The sequence below is a fragment of the Microcaecilia unicolor genome, chromosome 5 (genome assembly GCF_901765095.1).
Source record: "Microcaecilia unicolor chromosome 5, aMicUni1.1, whole genome shotgun sequence".
Taxonomy (NCBI): Eukaryota; Metazoa; Chordata; class Amphibia; order Gymnophiona; family Siphonopidae; genus Microcaecilia; species Microcaecilia unicolor.
In genome coordinates, this window is record NC_044035.1 from 51934058 (window position 1) to 51958736 (window position 24679).

General features: G+C 41.3%; 1 protein-coding gene across 1 annotated transcript in view; it reads right to left on the minus strand.

The window, feature by feature from the left end:
• Window positions 1-24679, minus strand: part of RRP12 (ribosomal RNA processing 12 homolog) — a 156606-nt gene that overhangs the window by 104483 nt on the left and 27444 nt on the right. The window contains exons 7-12 of the mRNA XM_030202877.1: window positions 20350-20488; window positions 19404-19531; window positions 19146-19244; window positions 12140-12231; window positions 11499-11610; window positions 1442-1542 (exon numbers count right to left, since the gene is read on the minus strand). Coding sequence (XP_030058737.1) covers window positions 1442-1542; window positions 11499-11610; window positions 12140-12231; window positions 19146-19244; window positions 19404-19531; window positions 20350-20488 — 671 coding nt within the window. The remainder of the gene's footprint in view (window positions 1-1441; window positions 1543-11498; window positions 11611-12139; window positions 12232-19145; window positions 19245-19403; window positions 19532-20349; window positions 20489-24679) is intronic.

Below are 24679 nucleotides of genomic sequence, written 5' to 3' on the forward strand. Positions count from 1 at the left end.
AAAATCTTATAATAAAATCTTTCAGTATTTAACCCCTCACACATAACCACAAGTGTGGTACAGTGAAAGAATTATGCACAGATTACAGTTAGTGCAATTAAAGATAAGCAAGTTTGAACCCTTCGATTAGTACACAGCACAGAGTTACAGGAGTGTCATTGCCAGACGGTACATACAGCCTATTTCTCTCAGCGACAAGCATATCATGCAGGGGCAGTGGACACCACAAGCTGCAGGAAATGTGCGATGACAGATGTCTCTTATCATCATGGGATGTGGCAGTGCCAACAGATCAAATCATTTTGGGAAGCTGTATTTCTGTTTCTCCTGTTTTAGGGCATCGAGTGGTTTTCACATTTGAATGAACAATTTTTAGCACCCAGAGTTTATGGGGAACTGGCACTTCAGGTGAGAAATTAATTTGGAGGAAGCCATGTATCCTCGGCAAGAAATGCATTCTCAACCATTGGGTATCGGATCATCCCCCCTCCTTTTGGTACTGGAGGAACAAGATCCATGAGCTTAAGATTTAGGAATCACAAGAAAAACATTTATCCCCTAAGAGGCAACAGAGATTTCTTGCGATTTGGGAAGCCTATTTATATACGATTTCACCAACAACATGTAGCCAGATTCTGAACAGGTTCTCACTGGGGCACTGAAGACTACTCGGAGAAAATTTTTCTTCGCTCAACATGTAACTGAACTCTGGAATTCATTGCCACAGAATACAGTAAAGGCGGTTAGCCTGGTGGGGTTTAAAAAAAAAGGGTTTGGACGGCTTCCTAAAGGAATAGTCCATAGACCATTATTAAAATGGACTTGGGGAAAATCCATTGCTTATTTCTGGGATAAGCAGCAAAAAATGTTTTGTACTTTTGGGGATCTTGCCAGGTATTTGTGACCTGGATTGGCCACTGTTGGAAACAGGATGCTGGGCTTAGTGGATCTTTGGTCTGTCCCAGTATGGCAGTACTTATGTAAGATAGGAGTCAGGCGTAGCATATGGGGGGAGAGAGGAGAGGTACAGTTGGGAGTAGGTATCTTTAGTCAGCATTAGGCAGGTATGGCTAAGAGTGGTGGCCCCATCTGCAGCACATATTTTTCTGCTACCGTTTCTGTTACTTTGCTATGGTACGTTTGACACTGGGAGGGGATAGAGGATCAAAGAGGTTTGGCTTGTCTTGTTTATTGATATCTGTTGTAGCTCATTCACTATGAACATAAAACCCGGAGGGGGGGGGTTTGAAAAGCTGGATGGGGAGGGGTGAAAATTGTTAAAATTTTGATGAAGGAATTTATCCTCATGTTCTTCAATAGCACGTTTTGAAACTCAATTCGTTGTATATGGAGCTCATAGGCTATGTTTAACATGCTGGATCATCAATAAAAATTGTTGAAATATAAGATAAGCAATCTTGACCACACAAGAGCTTCTTACCTGAACATTTTGCAGAGAGAGGTAACAGGCCCAGATGTAGCAGCAGATGACACTTGACCAATGTCTGCAATATGTGGCGCAATACACTGCATAAGGAGCGTCTACAGATTTAAAGAATAAAAAAAGTAAAATACAAAAAAAGGTGAAATTTTGACTGGCATGTTATTTCCTTTCCTTGAATTCTGCAGTCTAATGTATGGATTTTTGTCACCTAGCCAACAGATGGCGGCAGAGAGCACAGCTTTAAAGTGACATCATCAATGCTCATAAGTAGCCCTGCTCACAGGATACACTCCAATAATTCTTACCAAAGCCATAGGTCCAGGTGCAACAACAGAATCCAAAAATCCAAATTCTAATTTTTCATAACCTCCCCTAAAACCATCTGTGCCCACCTTGGACACAAACAGCAACTTTCATCTGTGGATACATAACAGGTAGGCTCAGTGGGGTCATGCTTCCAGCTGTGTGCAACAAATCGGTGACAGGCCTCCCAAGGCCCTCCTGCAATTTCACGAGTCCGCATAAGATTTAACAACTCTGAATAGTTTTGTGTCATGCATCACTTGCAAGTTTGATCACCTCACTTGTCAATCCCATTTCCAGATCATTTATAAATTCCATTCAATTCAAATTAGGTCTTATATACCGCTAAAATTCCCTTTCCAGGGTTCAGTGCAGTTTACATCAATTAGATTACATGACTTAGAACAATGCAAGAGAGATCAAGCCTATTATCAGTAACAGGAAATACAGAAATAAGAGACAATAGTCCTGTGAATCATACGGTAATGGTTAATCATATGATAGTCTTTGGGAATAAAAAGGTTTTTTTAACTTCTTCCTAAAAATATGTTAAAAAGTACCAAACATATGATAACTTCAATAAGAGCACCACGATGACAAATTTGTAAACATATTTTTATTGTAATAAAATCCACTATTAAATATCAACATGTACTTTATCATATAACTTCCATTTATATTAAGTATCTAAAGAAAGAAAATACATTCCCCTCATTGAAAAAAAAAAACCTCTCCCTATCCAAAAACTGAGAATTCTTTAGAGTTTCCATTTTGCCACCTTGGTCACAATTACTGTTACATCTTCTTCATGCTCCGCTCATCACCCCCATCTGCCAACTCGGGTCCAGGTGTGGGAGCAAGCTCCGCTCACTGATCCCTACGTCAGGTTCCGTGGGAGATTTATCCACGGCACGTAGCCTAAGGCACAAGCCAAAGGTGTGCACCTTTGTGAAGCACCTGGTAAAGTATCTGGTGAAGTACTGTTATGGTGATAGTTTATAATAACCTGTACTTATAGAGTGGCTGTTTTTCTCTAAAATTAGTAGTGTTTATACTGCTTACCATCCAAATGTTTATGTTAATCCTAAGCAGCAGACAGTTTTTAAAAGATACTTGGTAGATTGCTCTACCTCTTCTCTACACAATATTGAAGTTCCAACAGGACGTCGCTTGCCTTACAGTAGCAGAGGAAACTACCATTCGCAATCTAAAAATCTGCCTGTTTTAAAATAGCTCCCTGGACCGGAGTAAGCTTTCTCTTATATACCTATTTCTTGATATTATGTCAATGTAAAATCTGTGGGAAATAAAACACATATCAAAGACTGGATAGTAGAAAAACAGGCTGTTTTCTAATAACTGAGACATGGTCAACATCTGCTACTGACTCTTTTGATTCAGGAAATCTGTCCATCAAACATATAAATGGAAGTGACTGACTCACTTGCAAATGCGCAGTAGAGACTTCCCTCTGTCCCGCCCCTGCGTCAAGACGTGATGATGGAACAGAGAGGGAAACTGCGCTGAGGAGGGAACCGCCGGGGTCGCCGCCACACCCCCTCCACCCGGGCTGGGCCCTCTCTTCTCCATTGAACTTACAGCGCCAAAACCGAAGCAGGCAGATCAGCTCCCATCGGCCTTCCTTCCCTGCCTGTGTCCCGCCCTCGCCGACGTTATGTCACACGAGGGCGGGACACAGGCAGGGAAGGAAGGCTGATGGGAGCTGATCTGCCCTGCTGTGGTTTCGGCACTATAAGTTCAATGGAGAAGAGAGGGCCCGGCCCGGGTGGAGGGGGGGGCGGGGGGTTGCGGTAGCGGCGACCTGGAGGGGGGGGGGACAGGAGAAATGCTGGACATGGGAGGTCTCAGAAGGAGGGGGGCCTTGGAGCTGGGAGGGATGGACGGAGGGGTGCCTTGGAGCTGGCTGGGAGGAGGGTAGGCCTTGGAGCTGGGAGGGAAGTGGGGGAGGGGCCCTGGAGCTAGGAGAGAAGCAGGGAGGATGCTGGACAAGGGAGGTCAGAAGGAGAGGGGCCTTGGAGCTGGGAGAGATGGACAGAGGAGGGCCTTGGAGCTGAAAGGGGAGGGGGGAGGGACTGGGTCTTGGAATTGGGAGGGAGGGAGGGAGGGAGTTACACATCAAAATAAAACATACCAATACTCGCCCATTTTAATGGGCTTAACGGCCAGTTAGATTAGAAAAGCAAGTCAAATTGTAGGGAGAAGAAGAGAGGTGGAGGAACAGCTTTTATTTACAAAAGGTTTTTTTTTTAGAAGTAGAAGTTTTGGATTCCTATATTTCATCAGAATTTGAAATTGCTGGTTATCAAATCAAGGATAATTCCCTTATGAACGCAACTACTTGTATGGTATTTTATATGACACCAAGAAAATAGACATCTGTTCAAGATAAATTTTGTGATTTTGTATTTCGCAACTCCTTAAATTCAAAATAGAATTTATTGCTGGGAGACATCAATTTGCATTTAGAAAAAGCTGGTATTTCCTCCAATATAGCAAACCTTTTTTTTCCTACTTAAAAGCTCTGAACTATCAAGTTCCTATTTCTAGATCTACACACATTAAAGGACACCAATTAGATTTAATTGCCTTTTCTATAGCTGATGTTAGTTTACATATTTCCTTCCTGGCTAGAGGTACTATTTTTTATATCAATTTAACATAGCGGCTAAGAAAGCAAATAGAATGTTGGGAATTATTAGGAAAAGAATGGAAAACAAAACTGAGAATGTTATAAATGCCTTTGTATTGCTCCACGGTGCGACTACATCTTGATTACTGTGTGCAGTTCTGATCACCACATCTCAAAAAAGATATAGTGGAATTAGAAAAAAGACACAGAGAAAGGTGAAGAAAACAATAAAGGGGATGGGACAACTTCCTTACAAGGAAAGGCTAAAGCAGTTACAACTCTTCAGCTTGGAGAAGAGATGGCTGAGGGGAGATATGATAGAGGTATATAAAATACTGAGTGGAACAAATAGACGTGAATCACTTGGTCACACTTTCAAAAAATACTAGTATTACGGGGCACACAAAAAACAAATCTGAGAAAATATTTCTTCACTCAATGAGCAACTGAATTCTGGAATTTGTTGCCAGAGAATGTTGTAAAAGCAGTTAGCTTGGCAGAGTTTAAAAAAGGTTTGGATCATTTCCTAAAAGAAAAGTCCATAAGCCATTATTAGGATGGACTTGGGAAAATTCACTGCTTATTCCTAGGATAAGCACCATAAAATCTGTTTTACTGTTCTGGGATCTTGTCAGGTAGTTGTGACTTGGATTGGCCATGGTTGGGAACAGGAAACTGGGTTTGATGAACCTTCAGTCTGTCTCAGTATGGCAATGCTTATGTTCTTAGTTTGGAGACAGATAGAGAAATATAGATCACCACAGAGAATTTCATATCTATCTAGAGGATCATGCTCTAGATCACAGAGTTTGATGAAAAAAGTGTACCTTGGGACTCTTTTGATTTTATTAACGACTAGTGAAAAAGGCCCGTTTCTGAATCAAAAGAAACAGGCGCTAGCAAGGTTTTCCTCTGAGTGTGTATGTTTGACAGAGTGTGTGTGAGAGTGACTCTGTGAGAGAGAGTGAATGTGCAAGTGTGTGTGTGACAGAGAGAGAGAGTGAGACTAGGTGTGAGTGTTTGAGAATGAGTGTGTGTGCCAGGGGCCCCCCTATCTCCCTCCCAGTTCCAGGGCCCCCCCTATCTCCCTCAGAGTTTAAGGTTCCCCCCTCCCTCCAAGTTTCAGGGTCCCCCCTCCCTCTTCCCCATCCCAATTCAGCATCTCCCTTCTGTCACCATACGCCCACCATTTGTACAATCTACCCTTCTCTCCCTGAGCAAGCATATTTCCTTTCTTTCCATCCTTCCTTGATCCAGTACCTTCTGTCTTCCCTATCCTCTCTATTGCTCTATCCAGCATCTTCCCCTTGACCAGTGGTGTAGCAAGGGCGCCACTGGGGGGGAGTCGGCTCTGCTGGTTCCCTGCTCCCTCTGCCCCAGAACAGGTTACTTCCTGTTCCAGGGCAGAGGGAGCAGGGAACCAACAGAACCGACACCCCCCCCCCCCCCAGCGACGTTCACAAGGCAGGAAAGAATGCACTCGGGGGGGGGGGGGGGTTGCTGCTCCTGATCGCCACAGCCTGGCTGCTGCCACCCGCCCTGCTCTTTCCCATCACCATCCCCCGGACTACAGTGCTCTCCAGAACCAGGACTCCGGAGCGATCGGACCGGGCTGCAGCACCCGCAGGCTGCAAAGAGCACCGAGCTGGCTGGGCACGGGACACGTCACGCGCCCCCCGCCCACTCCCATGACAGCCTTGCACCCCAACAGCCTAGCAGACCAACTCCGAAGAAGCTACGGACACAGGCAGCAAGATACATAGAACGCTGGAGGTGAGAATTATTATATAGGATTGGTTTTATCTTAGTAAGGAGATTCTAGATAATCTGGCTCCATATAAATCCAGAACCAGAATAATTAGATCTTCAGATAAATGGTTTGACTGAGTTCTCAGCTCAAAAGAAGAAATGCAAGTCTGCAGAAAGATTATGGTATAAACATCAGAGTTGGAAATTGGTAAATAAAGATTACAAGAATATGTCAAAATTGAAAATAAGACTTATTCTAAATCAGTTATTAGTAACTGTTCAGATATAAAACTTCTTTTCAAGATACTTACTAATCTTACTGATGTTGAACCCTGTACACCGCCACCAATTGTTAAAAGACCCTAAGACCTCCCAGTTGGCGGATTATTTCAGTTCCAAAATAACCATCAGGAACATCTTTATGAGTAATAATTCAGATTGGGATCTTTTTATTTCCAACCCTGATTTACTATGTGTTGACAGGGAAGAAAATTCCCCCTACATGCTATCTTGGTCCCTTGTGGATGCTTTACATAAAAAGTACACTTCCTCCTACTGTATTTTGGATACTTGCCCTCCTTATATTATGAAATCTGCTTCAAGTAATTTTAAATGTATGTTATTGGACTGGTTACATACCTCATTAGATTTGGGGAACTGGGTTTGATTCCCACTGCAGCTCCTTGTGACTCTGGGCAAGTCACTTAACCCTCCATTGCTCCAGGTACAAATAAGTACCTGTATATACTATGTAAACCGCTTTGAATGTAGTTGCAAAAAAAAAAAAAAAAACCCACCACAGAAAGGTGGTATATCAAGTCCCATTCCCATTCATTGACAGATAATGCTTATAAACTATTGAGTGAAGGCAGGAAAGCTTTGGTACTGCAGCTTGACCTATCCAGTGCTTTCAAATAAGTAGACCACGAAATTCTTCGTCAATCTCTGGAAAGTACAGGAGTTATTGTGAAGGTACTCAACTGGTTTTCCGTTTTTTTGAAATCTTGATACTATAAAGTTAGATGATAATTTGTTCCCTTTCCTTTTAATGTTTATATGCATTCTTTGGGCTATGCATTGGAGAGGTTATGAGTTTACTTCCATAGTTATGCTGATGACATCACAGTTATGGTTCCCATTACGTCAGCGGTTGCATTCCAATCAGTTCTACTTCATGACATCAACAATACTCTAGATTTCTGGATGAAAATGCATAAGCTTAAGCTGAATGCAGAAAAAATCCTATTCTTATCGATTAGTCATTCTACATTGGAAGAGGAAAAAAATGTTAAGATTAATTGGACCCTTTATCATTTTTTTTTACCCATCTATAAAAGTCCTAGGCATTTTACTGGACTCTAAGCTATCATTTGAATCCCATGTAAATACACTCACTCAAAGAGCCTTTCTCATTATGCGCAATCTTCGGCGGGTTCGCAAGCACTTTGATCAAGACCATTTTTATTTGATAGTGCAATCATTGATCCTAACTACACTGGATTACTGTATCATCATCTAATTAGGATCCCCTAAACAATTACTGAAGCAGTTACAATCCATTCAGAATACTGCGCTTCTTCTGATTTACTCTCTGAAAAAGTATGATAGTGTACCTCAGTATTAAAGTCATTGGCTTCCGGTTCACAGTAGAATCATGTTCAAATTTGTTTTTTGTCTCATTTATAAAGTGGGGCATGGGTTAGCTCCATTGATCTCTCAGTTCATTGTTTTCTCTCAAAAATCAAGGATCACTATCAATTGCTTTATTTACTTTTCCTTCTTTAAGAACTATAACAAGATCTAGGTTATTAGATAACCTTTTTTCATTTCAAGCCGCTTGCCTTAATAAAGTTATTCAAATCCTTTTATCTACTACTTTAAATTATTTCCAGTTTTAAAAACATAAGAAGTGGAGGAGTGGCCTAGTGGTTATTTATTTATTTATTTATTTATTGCCATTTGTATCCCACATTTTCCCACCTGTTTGCAGGCTCAATGTGGCTTACAAAAAACTGTTATGGCGTTGCCATGCCAGGATGAAGGTATAAAGAAGTCAAGGAAGACAGGAGGATTTGGTCAAGCAGTTGTAGAGAGATACACTCTGAGTAAAGTTGGATAGGTGTTGTGTTTTAGTTAGTTATGGGTTCTCGTGGTATGCTTTGTCAAAGAGGTAAGTCTTCAGAGATTTGCGGAACTTAATTAATTCGTTGATCGTTCTCAGTTGAGCACCGGTCTTGCAATCCAGAGGTGGCCGGTTCAAATCCCACTGCTGCTCCTTGTGATCTTGGGCAAGTCACTTAACCCTCCGTTGCCTCAGGTACAAACCTAGATTGTGAGCCCTCCTGGGACAGAGAAGTATCCAGAGTACCTGAATGTAACTCACCTTGAGCTACTACTGAAAAAGGTGTGAGCAAAATCTAAATAAATAAATATCAAACCCTACTTATTTAGGAAATTTGTATTACAATTTAATAACTAGCTTAGATTAGTTTATTTACTTACTTTTTCAAACTAGGTGTATGTATAAACCTTGTTTATAATTTATATTTCCTGGAAATGGCCAGTTTCTTGTGAATTGTGATCCCCTTTGAACTGCAAGGTAGTAGCGAAATACAAGCTATATTGTTAATGCTAATATCTTTTACACTGGTAGAGCAGTATTTTTTATATACTAAGCTTAGATAGTTGCGGAGTTCTCCAAGTAGTATAATGGTCCCATATCTTGTGAAAGCCTATCATACATCCTTTTTTTTTTTTTGCTGTTAACTTTGACATTAATCAAATAAAGTCCTACTTGTGCAAGATTATTTCCCATGTCAGTGTGTCATTCTGTTTCCAATATTGTGCTAATGCTAAATTTAGAAGCTACAAACAAGTGGGTAGCAAATTTATGACTCAAAGCTGTGGCAATAGAGGCCTTAAAGTGCAATAAACAGCAATCTGCCAAAGGAAAAGATGTTTGAGTAACCAGCTGCAATACAATTAGCACATCATTTCAATATGTCTGCACTTTTGGACAAGCCCACCAAATGTGATAAAAGTCACCCTGAACGCCACATTGCCACCAACACAGGGTGGAAGGGTGTACCCTCTATTTAGTCTCTTATAGCCATTTTCGATCAGTCTGCTAGAGAGAGATCTTAAGAAGATAACGGAATGTCTTCTTTCACCAGGGAAGTTCATAAGAATGTCCCAAGTCGGCTTCCCATTGGGTTGTCTATTGTGTGACTGGAGGTGTTTGTTGCAATAGAGCTTGATATAATCAAGTAACCCTCCCCTCTACCACAACCGGATCTCAGGACTATTTCCAGGGACGTTTCATTTAGGAAGTTTCCTGCTTGCTCTGCATTGAAAAAACATTTTTTGAGTTGATAGTTTTGAAAAAAACAACCTTTTGTAGTAATCCAAGTTCCTCTGCCAGTTTGCCAGAACAAACCACAAAGCCCTCATCCGAAACTTCTCCCATTTGCGTAAAAAAAAGCTAATGACCACCTTCTGAATGTGGCATCCAGAGTACCAATTATGAAGCTGAGTGCATAAACAATAGTTAACATCCTGAAATACTGCCTGTCAGGGAACCAAGAGTGATGTTGTTGTCTTCAGACATATAGGGGTATCTGCATTTATGTGCATTCTTTTCAGACGTTCTGTAAGACTCAGTTTAGGCAACCACGGAATAGCCCACAAGGAATAATCACCTACTAATGTCTGTTCCTGATGCAGCTCAATGGTCCATCAGGCCCTAAGGCTGTAAATTGCACCCGTTCCCATGATCTCCTGCATCAAACTGTGCATCGGCCCTGCTGGAGAGCCCAAAGACCCTGGAATATTCGGATGTTGCGCCAAATCTGAAGATGTGTTGCCACTGAGTTTCCTCCACATCCTGTTGGATTCCCAGCCTGCATGCACTGCAACACCCCAACACAGCCGGCGGATCCCAACACAGGAGCACTGCTTAACTGCCTCTGCTGGAGTCACCATTCACCCCGACTGTCACCAGCGCAGCACAGCATGTCCCAAGTGGTGAGTCAGGATCCCTCCCCCTGCACCAACTAGAACTTGCAGACTTCCAAGCAGTTCCGAGTCAAACTTTAGTTGGACTTACTACTGCTGGCTGCTCTCCCCAAGCTCAAAGTCTCCACAAGTCCTACCACAAATGAAAAAGGATCAGGATTGATACTCTGTCCCAGGCTCTCCAGCAAACCTCTTTCCTTCTCCTTTCTGTGTTTTTTCTTTTCTTTAAGGTTTTGTGCCGGAAAAGGAGAGCTCCACAGGAAACATGGGATTGGTAAAGGGAGAAGAAATTTCGCAGGGCACCAAGACAGGTATTTGAAGATTCTGCACAAAGCTCAACTGGGGACAGCCACCCACAAAGCTCAACTGGGGACAGCTGACCAACAGGACCAAGACCAAATCAATCAGAACCAGAGGCTGAAAGGTGTGTCCACCAATCTGCCGGAGATAGAAAATACTGAGGGGCTGGACTAGATGCCGAGACAGATATGTCTTAGCTCAGTTTTCAGTTCTCTATTTTCACCTGCTAGTTGATGGACAAAACTTATCTCACAGCTTCTGGAATAGTGGGAAGCTACGTAATGAAAGCTGACATCGTATTATATCTATGTTATTTGAATGCAGTACTTATAAATGTGATTATTTTTAATACTGTTTCATGGTATTCCTATTATGTTTCAATTTGCTGTTTTCAGGTTTACCTCATTTATTGTTATTTATGTTTATATTTGGTCATTTTACTACTGTTATGCTGTTAACAAAATTGTAAGTTTTATGTTAAACTGCACCCTGATGAACAATGCCTTGGGTGAATCTCTTCATTAAGGCAGTTAAAAAATTCCAACAACTGTTTTTTTTTTGTTGTTGCTCTAAGTAGTTTAAATTTAACATATGGATACGCTTATAAACACGAGAGGGAGTTTTTTCCATGAGTTTATGAGTGGAACAAGTTTGAACACACAGTTTCTCTCCTTTTCCTTTTTTTACATATAAATTGTATAGCATACTTTTTTGAAGCAAATGTAAACACAAAGTACAGTGGAAGGTCTGGTATAAAATATTTCATATTTGTACACATATCTAATAGTATAAAGTTCTGGTCTTTTTTTGTTGTTGTTAATGCAATATTTTGACTGGACACTGAAAATCATTATAGTCCTGGTATTAGCAGCGATTTATTCTACACTGAATGCTTTCAACTTCTGTAGTAAACATGCAAAGGACAATTCTTGAGTATCTCCAAAAGCAAAAGTAAAAAGCAGGGGCTGGCTGTGGTACTGGTCACCCCCAGCATCAGAAGCAGGTTTGGAAGAGAATGAACCATGATGTTCACATTACCTTCAGCATCTGTGCAGCCGTGGATACAACCTGCGAGTGGACCGAAAGGAGGCAGCTCATGGCAGTGGAAAACAAGCGGGGGAGATGGCCAAAACACAGATCAACCTGCAGACTGTTAATCAGAAGGAAAAGAAACACTCATTAAACAGTACAGCTACTTTGAACTCTCTCTCTCTCTCTCTCTCAACAAGAACAGAACAATAGACTGGACTAGAGAGCCTCAGAAGGTAACCTGCATTATTGCAACAGGAACCGCATCAAAGCAAAGAAAAACTGGACTACAAATAGCAACTACTTAGACTATCCTGAAGAACCAGAAGCTCTGAAGAATGTAGGGAAGAGGTTGTTGAATGCAACAAAACCAAAACAGGTTGGAATAGTAAAAGTAACCTATAGCTGACACCTAAACTTGAACCCACAATGCAGCACAGGATATGGGATAATCAAGTCTGTAGACAGCTGTAAAGACTACAGCATGCACTAATTGATGCCTGGTTTGGGGTGGGGGGGGAGCAGGGGAGGAAAATCTGAGAACACTTAAGTTAACCTCACAGATTTGAGGTTCAGGTAGCATCATAATGTAAACAGTAAAAAAAATAAAAAAAGACAATTCTAAACGCAGGAATCATCTCTCTCATTACCTGGCCAGGTTGATATGTGCATTCTCCATGACAGTAAGCCAAGCTAGTAATGGCTGAAGGTCATTCTCATTTGGGAGGTAATCGTAAAGGGCCTGAAAAAAAAAAAAAAAAAACAGAAGACTGTAAAGCAGTAGCAATCCAGAGGAAGAAAACAATTCACCAAGAAGCAAAGTTTGGTAAGAACAGCAGGACACCAGTCCACAAAAGTGGGCAATGTTACCCAAACAGGGCCCAAGTACAAAGAACTTTAATCAAACTTTAGAGCTGTAGGAGTGAAGCCAGCTACTGTAGTACTATTAGGAGCACTATCCCCAGTCATCCAGGTGACTACATGGACCTTCATGACATACGTGGTCCTATATACATGGCACTATCCAGCATTACAAATCTGACTATAATGTGCAAATTCAGACATTTCCTCTATAAAGACACTAAGATATTGTGCAGATAGCAGGTCTAACAGAAAAACAACAACTCTTCTTTACTAGACAGAAGCTGCAAGGACACAGGTTGTCATCAGAACCAACATCAATGCAGCAAGCTGTTATCAGAATGGACGTCAATGAAGGACACTTAGAGCTACTTATGTTCTTCAAGGATTGAATGTAGATTAGAGAGTTGCACGGGGACAGAAATCTTACCCATCCCCGCCCATCCCTGCTGGAATCTTACCCGTCCCCACCCATCCCCACTCGAATCTTACCCATCCCCACTGGAATCTTACCCATCCCCGCAAAAATTTAAACCAACCCGTCCCCGCAAGAATTTAACCCATCCCCACCCATCCCCGTAAGAATTTAACCCATCCCCACCCATCCCCGTAAAAATTTAATAGTACATAAAAGAAAGTTCCAGTCAGCTCCCTCAGTCTCTCTCTGGATTTGAGCCACAGCACTGTAGGCAAGGAAGGAACGGAAGTTGGAACTTGGAACAATCTGGTGCGCACATGTAAGATTTGTCTCTGATTCACTGGCAGTGTGTGCTGAGAGGTCGCCACATGCACGCGCCAGTAGGTCAGGTGACATCTGATTCTCGTGCCTGTGTCAGAGCTGAGGTCTGTGCACCAGCCTGGGAGCAAAGAGGATTAATAGTAACATAGTAAGTGACAGCAAATAGACCTGAACGGTCCATCCACTCTGCCCAATAGTCACACTCATGATCAATTCATCATTAAATCAACGAGTGTGATATTATATACTTGATTATGGTCTTTCTTTCGTGTTTCTGGAACAAAGGCCACAGAAGTCTATCTGGCCCCATCCCTGCTGGAGTTGCCATCGAAGCCCACTCCAGCCTATTCATGTTCTCATTTGTGAGACACAGACCATAAAAGTCTGTCCAGCACTGTCCTCATGTTCCAGGCCACTGAAGTTGCTGTCTAAGCCCTTTCCAGCCCATCCTACACCAGATTGCCATGTATGAGACACAGACCATACAAGTCTGCCAGGTATCAGCTCTAGTTCATCACAGCCAGAGTCGCCATCTAAGTGTCACTTGACATATCCACACACATGCAGCCATTTAAGGTTAGCACGCCTTTTTGAATTCAGTCATCAATTGTGACTCTACCACCTCCTTAATGGAAGACTTTCCACATTTATGCTGTTAAAGCAAGGAAGAAGAGGAGGAGGAGGAGGAGACAGCACTCAAATAAATTGGTATTCGGTAGATGAGAGTCTGCTGCAGGTGCAGCTTACACTTCCAAGGGAAGCCCACAGAACTGGTTCCATCCCCGCGGGAACCCCGCAGGAACTGCCTCTGTCCCCGCGGGAACCCTGCAGAACTGCTTCCATCCCCGTGGGAACCCCGCAGGAACTGCCTCCGTCCCCGCGGGATTCCCGCGGGGACGGAAGCCGTGCAGCTCTCTAATGTAGATCAACAATAGAGATAAGGCTCATAGTTTCTCTATAAAAGACAGATCTTATCAGACCTAGGGGGGCTGTGTGTCAACATCACATCTGAGGTGTAAGATCTGTACTGGACCAGATGGACATTGGAAAAACACACTGACATCTGAAGGACTTCATCAGGTTATGTGCCATGTATCTTTGTATCAGTGCTCTGGGGTTTAGAGTGACTCCTTATACTTAGAATCTAGCTAGGAATTTATATACCTTTACTCCAAGCTATTTCTGTAATAGGACTGTCTTAGTCTTTATTCCTTTTTACTTTATGTCATTTGCTGCTACTGTAAATAAAATAAGACCCTATTTTTATAAACTTGGGTTGTGGAATTAGTTTCTTCTGTTATTTTGGCACAATGGGCTTGGATCTGGGGATAGGGGTGATGCAGTTACTCCTGAAATTGTACTTACTAATGTAAGTTTTGTTCCGGACTCATTTCTGTCATAATTTACATTAAGTGTCACGTACACTAATACACCCCATAAAGAGTGATGTTTTGTGCCCAGAGCTTTCCAGAGAACCCTTCTCTTCATGTATAAAGTGTCAATCCAATCCTCAACCAAGGATATAGCATAACAAATATACTTAAATATTTAATATTCAAACTAATATAAATGCTACCAATATATAAAGAGATCTTTGGAAGTGCTTCCATTCAAAATACTGAACAGACAACTTAAATATCCATTATTGCACTGTCACTGTTGATTTTTTAAATGTACTTAAAGCATAGTACTTCTGTTCCAGTGTCTGAACTTGAAATGGCAATTCCACAGTGCTGTAACACACTGGCTATTCAAAATAAACCCATTAGGAATTATGATAAATGTAAGAGAGGTCTATTAATATAAAACTAGGCTTTGAGAATTTGTCCAGTATAGAAACTCATGTTTCACCATGAGGCTTTTTCAGGAGGGAGCATTAATCCATGTGGCATCTCAAATTGCCATTTTCCCAGAGACTTTTCCTCATTTTTGACTATGGAATGGGCAGCTTTATGGAATTCTACTCTCTCAAGTCCTCAATGGGCCAATCCCTCTTAAAAAGCAGTACAATTGTCTAGGTTTTCTCAGGTTGGAGATATAGAAATGAAAGCTACATATCAACAGTGGAACTCATACAATAAGGTGCAAACTTATTTTTAAAAATGGGAGGAAAAGTCCTGAGAGGCTACTGGCTATGCAACTTTTTTACCTTTGCTACCAACACACTAAGCTTCAATCAGTGGTCAAAAAAACTCTAGATTCAAATTTATAAAGAATCTTCTCAATACTCAAATTCAAACAATATTTTTAAATGTTTTTTTATGAGCTTTTCAAATATTTTTTAAACATTTTCTGAAAAACAACTTTTTCTTACGGGAAAAAAAGAAATTATGTGTTGGCACCAAAAGTGAAAAAGTTGCATAGCCACGAGCCTTCCCATCTCTGGAAACAGGTTTGTTTATAAATTTATACTTTTGAAACACTTGAACATCTGTATCATATCACCTCTATCTCTCCTTTCCTCCAGGGTATACATGTTCAGTTCCTCAAGTTCCTCCTCATACATCTTCTGACACAAACACCATACCATTTTTGTCACTTTTCTCTGAACCGCTTCAAGTCTTTTTATGTCCTTAACAAGATATAGCCTCCAAAACTGAACACAGTACTCCAAGTGGAGCCTCACCAATGACCTGTACAGGGGAATTAATACCTCAATATCAATGAGGAAAGGCTAAAGAGGACAGGGCTCTTCAGCTTGGAAAAAGATGGATGAGGGGCGATATGAAAGGTCTACAAAATCCTGAAGATGACTGTGCTGGTTTTGGAAAATAGTCTGGCCTTGATCAGGAGCCAATGTAGCATTATGAGTTGTGGAGTTGTTCTATCATATTTCGACTTTTTGAACATCAATCTCGCTACTGTGTTTTGGAGGGTCTGCAACAATCATAGTAGGTTTTCTTTGAAACCTACATATGCTGCATTACAGTAGTCTTTTTGGAACAATATCAGACTCTATACTCTAAGACAGAATGACTGCCAAGAGAAACAGTCTCTGATTCTTCTCAGTTTCCATAGTGTTTTCAAGCTTTTTGATGTGATTGCAGCAACTTAGTCTTCAAGGGTAAGATGTTTGTCGAGGATGATTTCTAGTATTTTTATTTGAGTTTCGATTGTGAAAGTTTTGGTAAGTAATGGGATTGTGGTGGCTGGATAAAAACAGGGGTTTGGTTTTTTTCTCGGTTCAGTTTAAGTTTGACAGTTGTGACCCAGTTTTCCATGAGATTGAGTCCTTTTTTGGCCTTATCTAGTATCTGTGATGCTGTTGTTGAAAGGTATGTAAGATGGTGACATCATCTACATATGTGACGGGTTTTAACCCATTTTTTCCAGTTTCTTAACAAGTGGAGCCATAGTATTAGTGATATCGGGATACCCTGAGGGACCCCACATTCAGGGATCCAGGAGGCTGAAAATTCATTGGACATCTTGTTAGGCAGACTGGATGGACCGTGCAGTCTTTATCTGCCATCATCTACTATGTTACCTCTATCGGAAACGGTTTTCAAGGGCTACGATGCAGAGGAACTGAAAGAAATCTCATTCAACTTGGAAGATGTACTGAGCCAAACTGACAACTTAAAGAGAGATAAATCACTTGCACTGGATGGTATACACCCTAGGGTATTGAAAGAACTGAAGCACGAAATTGTTGACCTGTTACTAGTGATCTGTAACCTGTCATTAAAATCATCCATAGTACCTGAAGACTGGAGGGTGGCCAATGTAATGTCAATTTTTTAAAGGGTTCCAGGGGTGATCCGTGAAAATTTCAGACCGGTAAGCCTGAATTCAGTGCCAGGCAAAATATATAAAGAATAAAATACCAGAACACGGAGACAAACATGGTTTAGTGGGAGAGCATGGATTCAGCCAAGGGAGGTCTTGCCTCACCAATTTGCTTCATTTCTTTGAAGGTGTGAATAAAAATGCAGATAAAGGTGAACCAGCTAATGTAGTGTATCTAGATTTTCAGAAAGCTCAACAAAGTTCCTCAGGAGACACTCCTGAAAAAATTAAAGAATCATGGGATAGGAGGCAATGTCCTTCTGTGGATTAAGAATTGGTTATTGGACAGAAAACAGAGGGTAGGGTTATATGGTCATTTTTCTCAATGAAGGAGGGTGAACAATGGAGTGCAGCAGGAATCTGTACTGGGAGTGCTATTTAACATATTTATAAATGATCTGGAAATGGGAATGACAAGAGATGATTAAATTTGTGGATGACACAAAACTATTCAAAGTTGTCAAAATGCATGCAGATTGTGAAAAATTGCAGGAAGACATAAGAAAACTAAGACTGGGCATCAAATGGCAGATGACATTTAATGTGGACAAATGCAGTTATGCAAATTGGGAAGAACAATCCGAATTATAGTTATTCAATGCTAGGGTCCACTTTAGGAATCAGCACTCAAGAAAATGACCTAGGTGTCACTGTAAACAATATGTGAATCTTCTGCCCAGTGTGCGGCGGCAGCGGCAGCCAAAAAAGTAAACAGGATGCTAGGAATTATTAGGAAAGAGATGCAAAATAAGATCAAAAATATTATAATGCCTCTGTATCGCTCCATGGTGCGACCTCACCTTGAGTATTGTGTTCAATTCTGGTCACCATATCTCAAAATGAGATATAGTGAAATTAGAAACGTTTCAAAGAAAAGTGACCAAATTGATGAGGAGATGAAACTGCTCCCATATGAGGGAAAGGCTAAAGAGGATAGGGTTCTTCAGCTTGGAAAAGTGACGGCTGAGGGGGGGGAAATTATTGAGGTCTATAAAATCCTGAGTGGTGTGGAGCAGGTGGAGATGAATTGATTTTTCACTCATTCAAAAAGTACAAAGACCAGGGGACACTCAATGAAGTTACATGGAAATACTTTAAAAATAAATAGGAGTAATTATTTTTCACTCAAAGAATAGTTAAGCTCTGGAACTCATTGCCGGAGGATGTGGTAACGGCAGTTAGCTTATCTGGGTTTAAAAAAAGGTTTGGACAAGTTCCTGGAGGAAAAGTCCATAGTCTTATTTAGATGGACAATGGGCAAAGCCACTGCTTCCCCTGGGAATTGCAGCATGGAATGGTGCTACTAACTGGGTTTCTGCCAGGTACTTGTGACCTGGATTGTCCACTGTGGAATCAGGATACTGGGTTAGATGGACCATTAGTCTGACTCAATATTGCTGTTCTTTTGACAAAAGCACCCACTGAAGGCGAGGCATGGGGATATCTCAAAGGTGGCAGCCATGAAACCCAGCAACTGCATGTTGTCCCACACTCTGAGGGCCGATTTTGCACAAAACACTTGCTTCTGAACATAGAGACCCTCTTCTGAGTCAAGCAGATGAACCCAAGTTGGTTAGGAAACACACTCTTAGGTACTCCAACTCCTGGGTCAACTCGCTGGCCAACCAACCTAGATGCTCAAAGAGCCAGGTGACCCAGGACATCACCATCCATGGATCCTCCTCCAAATTGGTCTGGATCAGAAAAAAAAAATTTTTTAATCCACTTCACACACTCGTATCAGTGCAGACCATAGCCATGCAAATCAAGAAAACAGTATAAAACTCAAAAGAAACATTTAACTAAGGGCTCTAAAGCGGATAGGAAGCAAAACAGATGACCAAAACCAAAGAAAGCAATTGGGAGCTTTTTTTTTAAATAAATATCTCCCACAGTATCTGGACAAGGCTATTACAAACACTCTATCCACTCCCCTTCAGCATCCTTCTGCCGTCAATGGTAAGGTCGACAACTACTAGATGGCAAGAATTTTCTTATGTAGGAACAGCCCCCCCCCCCCCCCCCCGGTTATGAGAAAGGAACCAAATTACCTTCGCTTTCCAATGCAGTGAAAGTATCTCTCTTTACACAAGTGTATGAGAAAGGAGTAGTTTGACAGTTTTACTCTATGATGTCTTAATTATTTTGTTGATGTCTGTTGTGATCCACTTTGGTACAATCTGATTTGCTAAAGGCAGAATGTAATGTAACACATCAAAATACCCCATTTGCCCTTGGAGAAAAATAATTAAATCTCCGAAACTCACCGTAATGATCTGTGCATTGAGTTCAGCAGTCAATGCAGATGGTTTTGGCTTGGAATTAAAGAGGCCATGGAATGCCTGCATGGCACATGCAGTAATCAACTGAAAATAAGAAAGGAAAGAGAATCTGTAATTCAGGAGAAATGGCATTTTCCATTCAAGTAGTAATTAGGAAAGAAAAAAGGCGAAAGGGAAGATCAGATGTAATTAAGTGAAAAAAAAAAATCAATTATGAGCAGGAAGACATATTTCAGCTCTTACCACATGGCTGAGCGTCATGACCCTAAGTAGAGTCTCACAGCAGGACTTCACCACATTAACAGGGAAACAGGACAGCAGATCCTTCAGCAAAGTCAAAACATGAAGAGTCGTGGTGGACTCTTTGCTGCCTGATTGCAAAAATATACAAAGACCATAAATTACTACAATATTAACCTGTGTCAAAATTCAGACATATGCTATTTCCATTTTCAGTCTACCATGTTTCATCTTCAATAGTTTCATTGTAATGGCCAGTTCACAGTACTAGCATTGTACAACCCTAAATGCAAATAATCCCTTATGAAAATAACAAATCAAACAAAAACACCCTCTCTCAAATTTTCAAAATATAATTATATGGACCATCAAATAAATTGGCAAACTGTCTGTAAATCAGATTAGTATATAATAATATCCCTTGTTTGAAAATTTGGGGATTCTTTTTCTGATAAAACAGTTGAATGAAGAATGATATTGGCCTAAAATTGATCAATGAATAAGCTAATGGTGGTTCCTTTATTTAAAAAATTTCTGAGAGAAAGTGGTGTTTCCATTTGATTAAGCACTATAAAACTGACCGACTCTGATCTAGCTTGAAAACAGAGCACTCCCCTTTCATATCAAGCCTTCATACTATAACAAGGTGTGACACCCAATCACAGAAACAGGGAGGATTATGTAGACTTTCAAAGGAAGGCGAGCCAAAATAGATTTTACTGCCTTAAGACAGCAAAGCAAAACCAAGATGATTCATTGCAAAGGAAATACTAAGATGACTGAAAGCATTCATTACCCATACACAAAGCAAAAAAAAAAAAAACACACACAGAAGGGTTTTGCTCAGCTGACATGCTTCATGTGAAATGTATCTGTAGTGTTTGTTGAGTTCCTAATCACCAATCTACAAAGCACTGGTGGGAGAATGAGCAATGTCTTTTCTTCATACCTCCACACTTCTCAATTTCCTGAATGCAGAATTTTGCTGTGGATTGTGCAGCGGGATGGTGGGGGGGAGCAGCATCCCCAAACATGAAGTCACTTCCTTTTAAGATGGAGCACACACCAAGCTGGGCTGCCTTACGAACCTAAATGAAAAAAATAGATATACAAAACATAGTTCATTTAATCGTATGCAGCTCGCGAGAAAGTATACACAAAAAAAAAAAAAAACATACAAACATCAACCAGAGTTTTGGGCAATTTTAAATTCTCCATTTCGCAAATATTTTCAGAACAGTGGCACAGATCTCATTACGCTTTCAAAGTAAAAACAAAAGTATATGGTAACAAGTCATACTGATAATTTATGTTCATTCAGTCATCGCATTGAGTTTTATTGGCAGTGAATTATAGAGTGCATTTGTTAATTTTCTGTGTGTCAAATGTGCCACTGATTGACAGGCAAAGCATTTTACACAGTTCTGCATAAACAAGTAATAAATAAATTGAGTAACCTCGATATGGACCCTAAACTGACTGGGTTAGGAACTGGTTGAGTGGAAGACAACATAAGGAATGGTAAATAGCACTTACTCTGAGGAAAAGGATGTTACTAGTAGTGTGCCACATGGTTCGGTTCTTGGGCCAGTTTTTGGTTTTTTTTACATTTTTGTAAGAGATATTGCTGAAGAGCTATCTAGTAAGCCTTTTCTCTTTGTGGATGATACCAAAATCTACAATAGGGTAGACACCCCTGATGGTGTGGATAATATGAGAAAGGACCTAGCGAAGCTTGAAGAATGGTCCGGAATGTGGCAGCTTAGATTTAATGCTAAATTTAAATGTTCACTCTGGAGTCTGTAAGCACCTCTCCGGAGCTATGTAAGACACATTGAGCCTACAAATAGGTGGGAAAACGTGGGATACAAATGTAACAAATAAATAAAAAAGTGCAGGGTCATGTGTTTGGGCGGCACAAACCTAAGGGTGCGGTACAGTTTAGGATGCAAAGAACTTTTGTGCCCAAAAGATGAGCAGGACTTGGGTGTCATTGTATGTTATGATCTTACAGTGGCCAAACAGGTACAAAAAGGCAACAAAAGTTAGAAGGATGCTTGCATGCATAGGAAGAGAAATGGCTAGTAGGAAAAAGGAGGTGATGATGCCCCTGTAAAAGAATCTGGTGAGACCGCATTTAGAATACTGTGTACAACTCTAGATGCTGCACCTTCAAAAAGATATAAATAGGATGGAATAGGGAAAATTAGGTTCTTACCTTGGTAATTTTCTTTCCTTTAGTCATAGCAGATGAAGCCATGAGCCCTCCCTGTATGATTGTCTGTATGCTGTGAATCTGTTTCAGATTCTTCTTACTGTTAATATGTGATCTAGCTTGAGGCCTATCTACTGGAATAGTGGTGGGCCAAGCTACATAGCTTTAAACAGCTGAGAAGCCCTGACTAGGCCTGATAACCAGCTAATGGCCTTATAGTTGAGAACCTGCAAAAGCAGGACTGCATGATGAGTCTTAACAAAACCTGGTACAACTTTCAAATTGAATGTAGCACCTATGATGTAGGAATAATGGACAAAAATGGATAAAGTTTGGTTTTTAAAATGGAGTTTGTCTTTCTATAAGATGGCACCCAGATTACAAGATGATATGACACTGATATGTCCATATTAAGATATCTTTATAAAAGAAAAAAAAAAGTTGTTTACAAAAAGGGAAATTGCACAATAACTTGCAATAGCTAAAACGGAAAGGAGAGGTGGGTACAAATGGGCACCTGACCGGTAGAAAAGTATGATTCAGAGGTTGTGCAATATTAAGAAAAAAAGTGTCTTGCCTTAGACTTGTATTGAGACCTGCGCCTATAAAAGAGATGAGAATTAGGCAGATTGTTGGAACTTTCCCCAACGCTTCTCCGACGGCAGAGCTCTGTGCAGTTGAACCTAAAATCTGTCTGATGAATGTACCGAATTGAAGACTTGATTTTGGTAAGAATAAAAATCTTATTTCTGTAAACAATCTCTGTCTTTATTTCTATTCATTCTATACCTGTCATTTGTTCTACAAAATACCCCATACACAAGTAAGATTCCACACTGAATTAATCAGGGGTGATTTCTAATAAGCATATATGTGGGAACACAAATGGCCAAAGATTCATTTAGACCCAAAAGGACAGAAAGCTGTGGTCATGGGAGTTAGACTTGAACTGCGCCTTCTGATGCCTCCCCAACAGCGATACCCATGGGAAGGAATTCAGGGAGGCGGCCCACAAGATCATAGAAGAACAGACCCTCTGTACACCTCCGTGTGGAAGGATCCCACGGGGGTACACAGAGGTGTAAATTAAAGACATTACCTACAAATGCACTCAGTCTGCTGCCCCTCACTACCTTTCTACCCTCATCTCCCCTTACGTTCCCGCCCCTAACCTCCGGTCACAGGACAAATCCCTCCTCTCTGTACCCTTCTCCACCACCGCCAAATCCAGGCTCCGCTCATTCTGCCTCGCCTCACCCTATGCTTGGAACAACCTTCCTGAGCCCTTACGCCATGCCCCCTCCCTGCCCATCTTCAAGTCTTTGCTTAAAACCCACCTCTTCAATGCTGCATTCAGCACCTAACTCTTACCGTTCAGTAAATCCAGACTGCCCCAATTTGACTGCCCCTATCGGACTGACCGTTCACTTGTCTCTTAGATTGTAAACTCTTTGAGCAGGGACCGTCCCTCTATGTTAAATTGTACAGCGCTGCGTAACCCTAGTAGCACTTTAGAAATGTTAAGTAGTAGTAGTAGTAGTCCAGAGGATGGCTACTAAAATGGTCAATGGTCTTCATCATAAAGTGTATTTTGACAGACTAAAGTGTATTTTGACAGACTTAAAGATCTCAATATATACTTTGAGAAAAAAAGAGGGGAGATATGATAGAGATGTTTAAATACCTCCATGGCATAAATGCACAAGAGGAAACAACAAGTCAAGCGGAAGATATTCAGAAGGACCAGACTGAAGTCACAGATGTTAACAGTCTGGTCCTTCTGAATATCTTCCGCTTGACTTGTTGTTTCCTTGTGTGTTCTTCATAAATGCACAAGTGGCAAACCTCTTTAAATTAAAAGCAAGCTCTGGAATGAGGGAGCATAGGATGAAGGTGAAAGGGGTCAGACACAGAAGTAACCTAAGCAAATACTTCTTCATGGAAAGTCTGGTGAATTTGTGGGACAGCTTCCAGTGGAAGTAGTGGAGATGAAAACTGTTTCTGAATTTAAGAAAGTTTGAGACAAGTACATAGGATCTCTAGGGAAGAGGAAGGGATGAGTAGATGGCATGGGTGGGCAGACTGGATAGGACATATGGTCTTTATCTGCCCTCATTTTTTTCTGTTTCTATGTGTGTGGCCTGCTAGGGATAGCATTAATATTCATGCAGCCCTTCATGTATAGATTGCCCACCCCTGACCTGGACGCTGTCCATCCCAGCAATATGAATGGTGGAGAACACCAGAAGACGTAATTCCACCCATTCACACAATACCATGGCCTCACTCGCTACTGCTGCACTTTAGTGTCTCCTTACTTGTTGACATATGCCACCATGATGGTATTGTTTGACATCGCCCTTCTAGAAGAACTAAGAACCAAAGCAGTGCCCAGATCTACAGCTGATTGGCCACATCATCTCCAGTGCTGACTAGTACCTCTAGACCACACAACCCAGTAGTGGACCCCCTCCCCAAGCAACTGGTATCTATCGTGAATACCATGGGTGGCTCCAGAGGGATCTCCATAGTAGGTGGCTCAGTCATCTTCACCAGAGCATTTCTGCCTTGAAGGACACTGGAAGAGCCTGCTTCACTTGAACTGCTGCAACTTGGAGGACCAACGAGACAGCTCTGCCACTGCAAAGGTCTCACATGAAATGCCCCCCTTGTCCAAGATACTACTTCCAAGGTTGCCTTCATCATCTCTAAAAGCTGAAGATAATCCCAGGTACTCACAGCCTGACATGAGAACAGCAGTGCCTAATAAGTAGCTTGTTTGCTCTGACCTATGTGAGGAAATCCATTTCCCACAGCCTATATCCAAGCAAAACTCCCAGATATTGCAGGGCCTGCCTTGGAACCAAGCAACTCTCAGGGTACCTGACCACCCAGCCAAGATGTTCCATAAATTGAACCATCCAAGCTACAACTGTCTGCAAGTCCTCCACAAAGAGTGCTCACATCAGCCAATCATCCAAGTAAGGATATATTCAAATGACCTCCCTTTATAAGACCTTGGAGAAGGTCCAAGGAGCTGTACCTAATCCAAACAGGAAAGCTC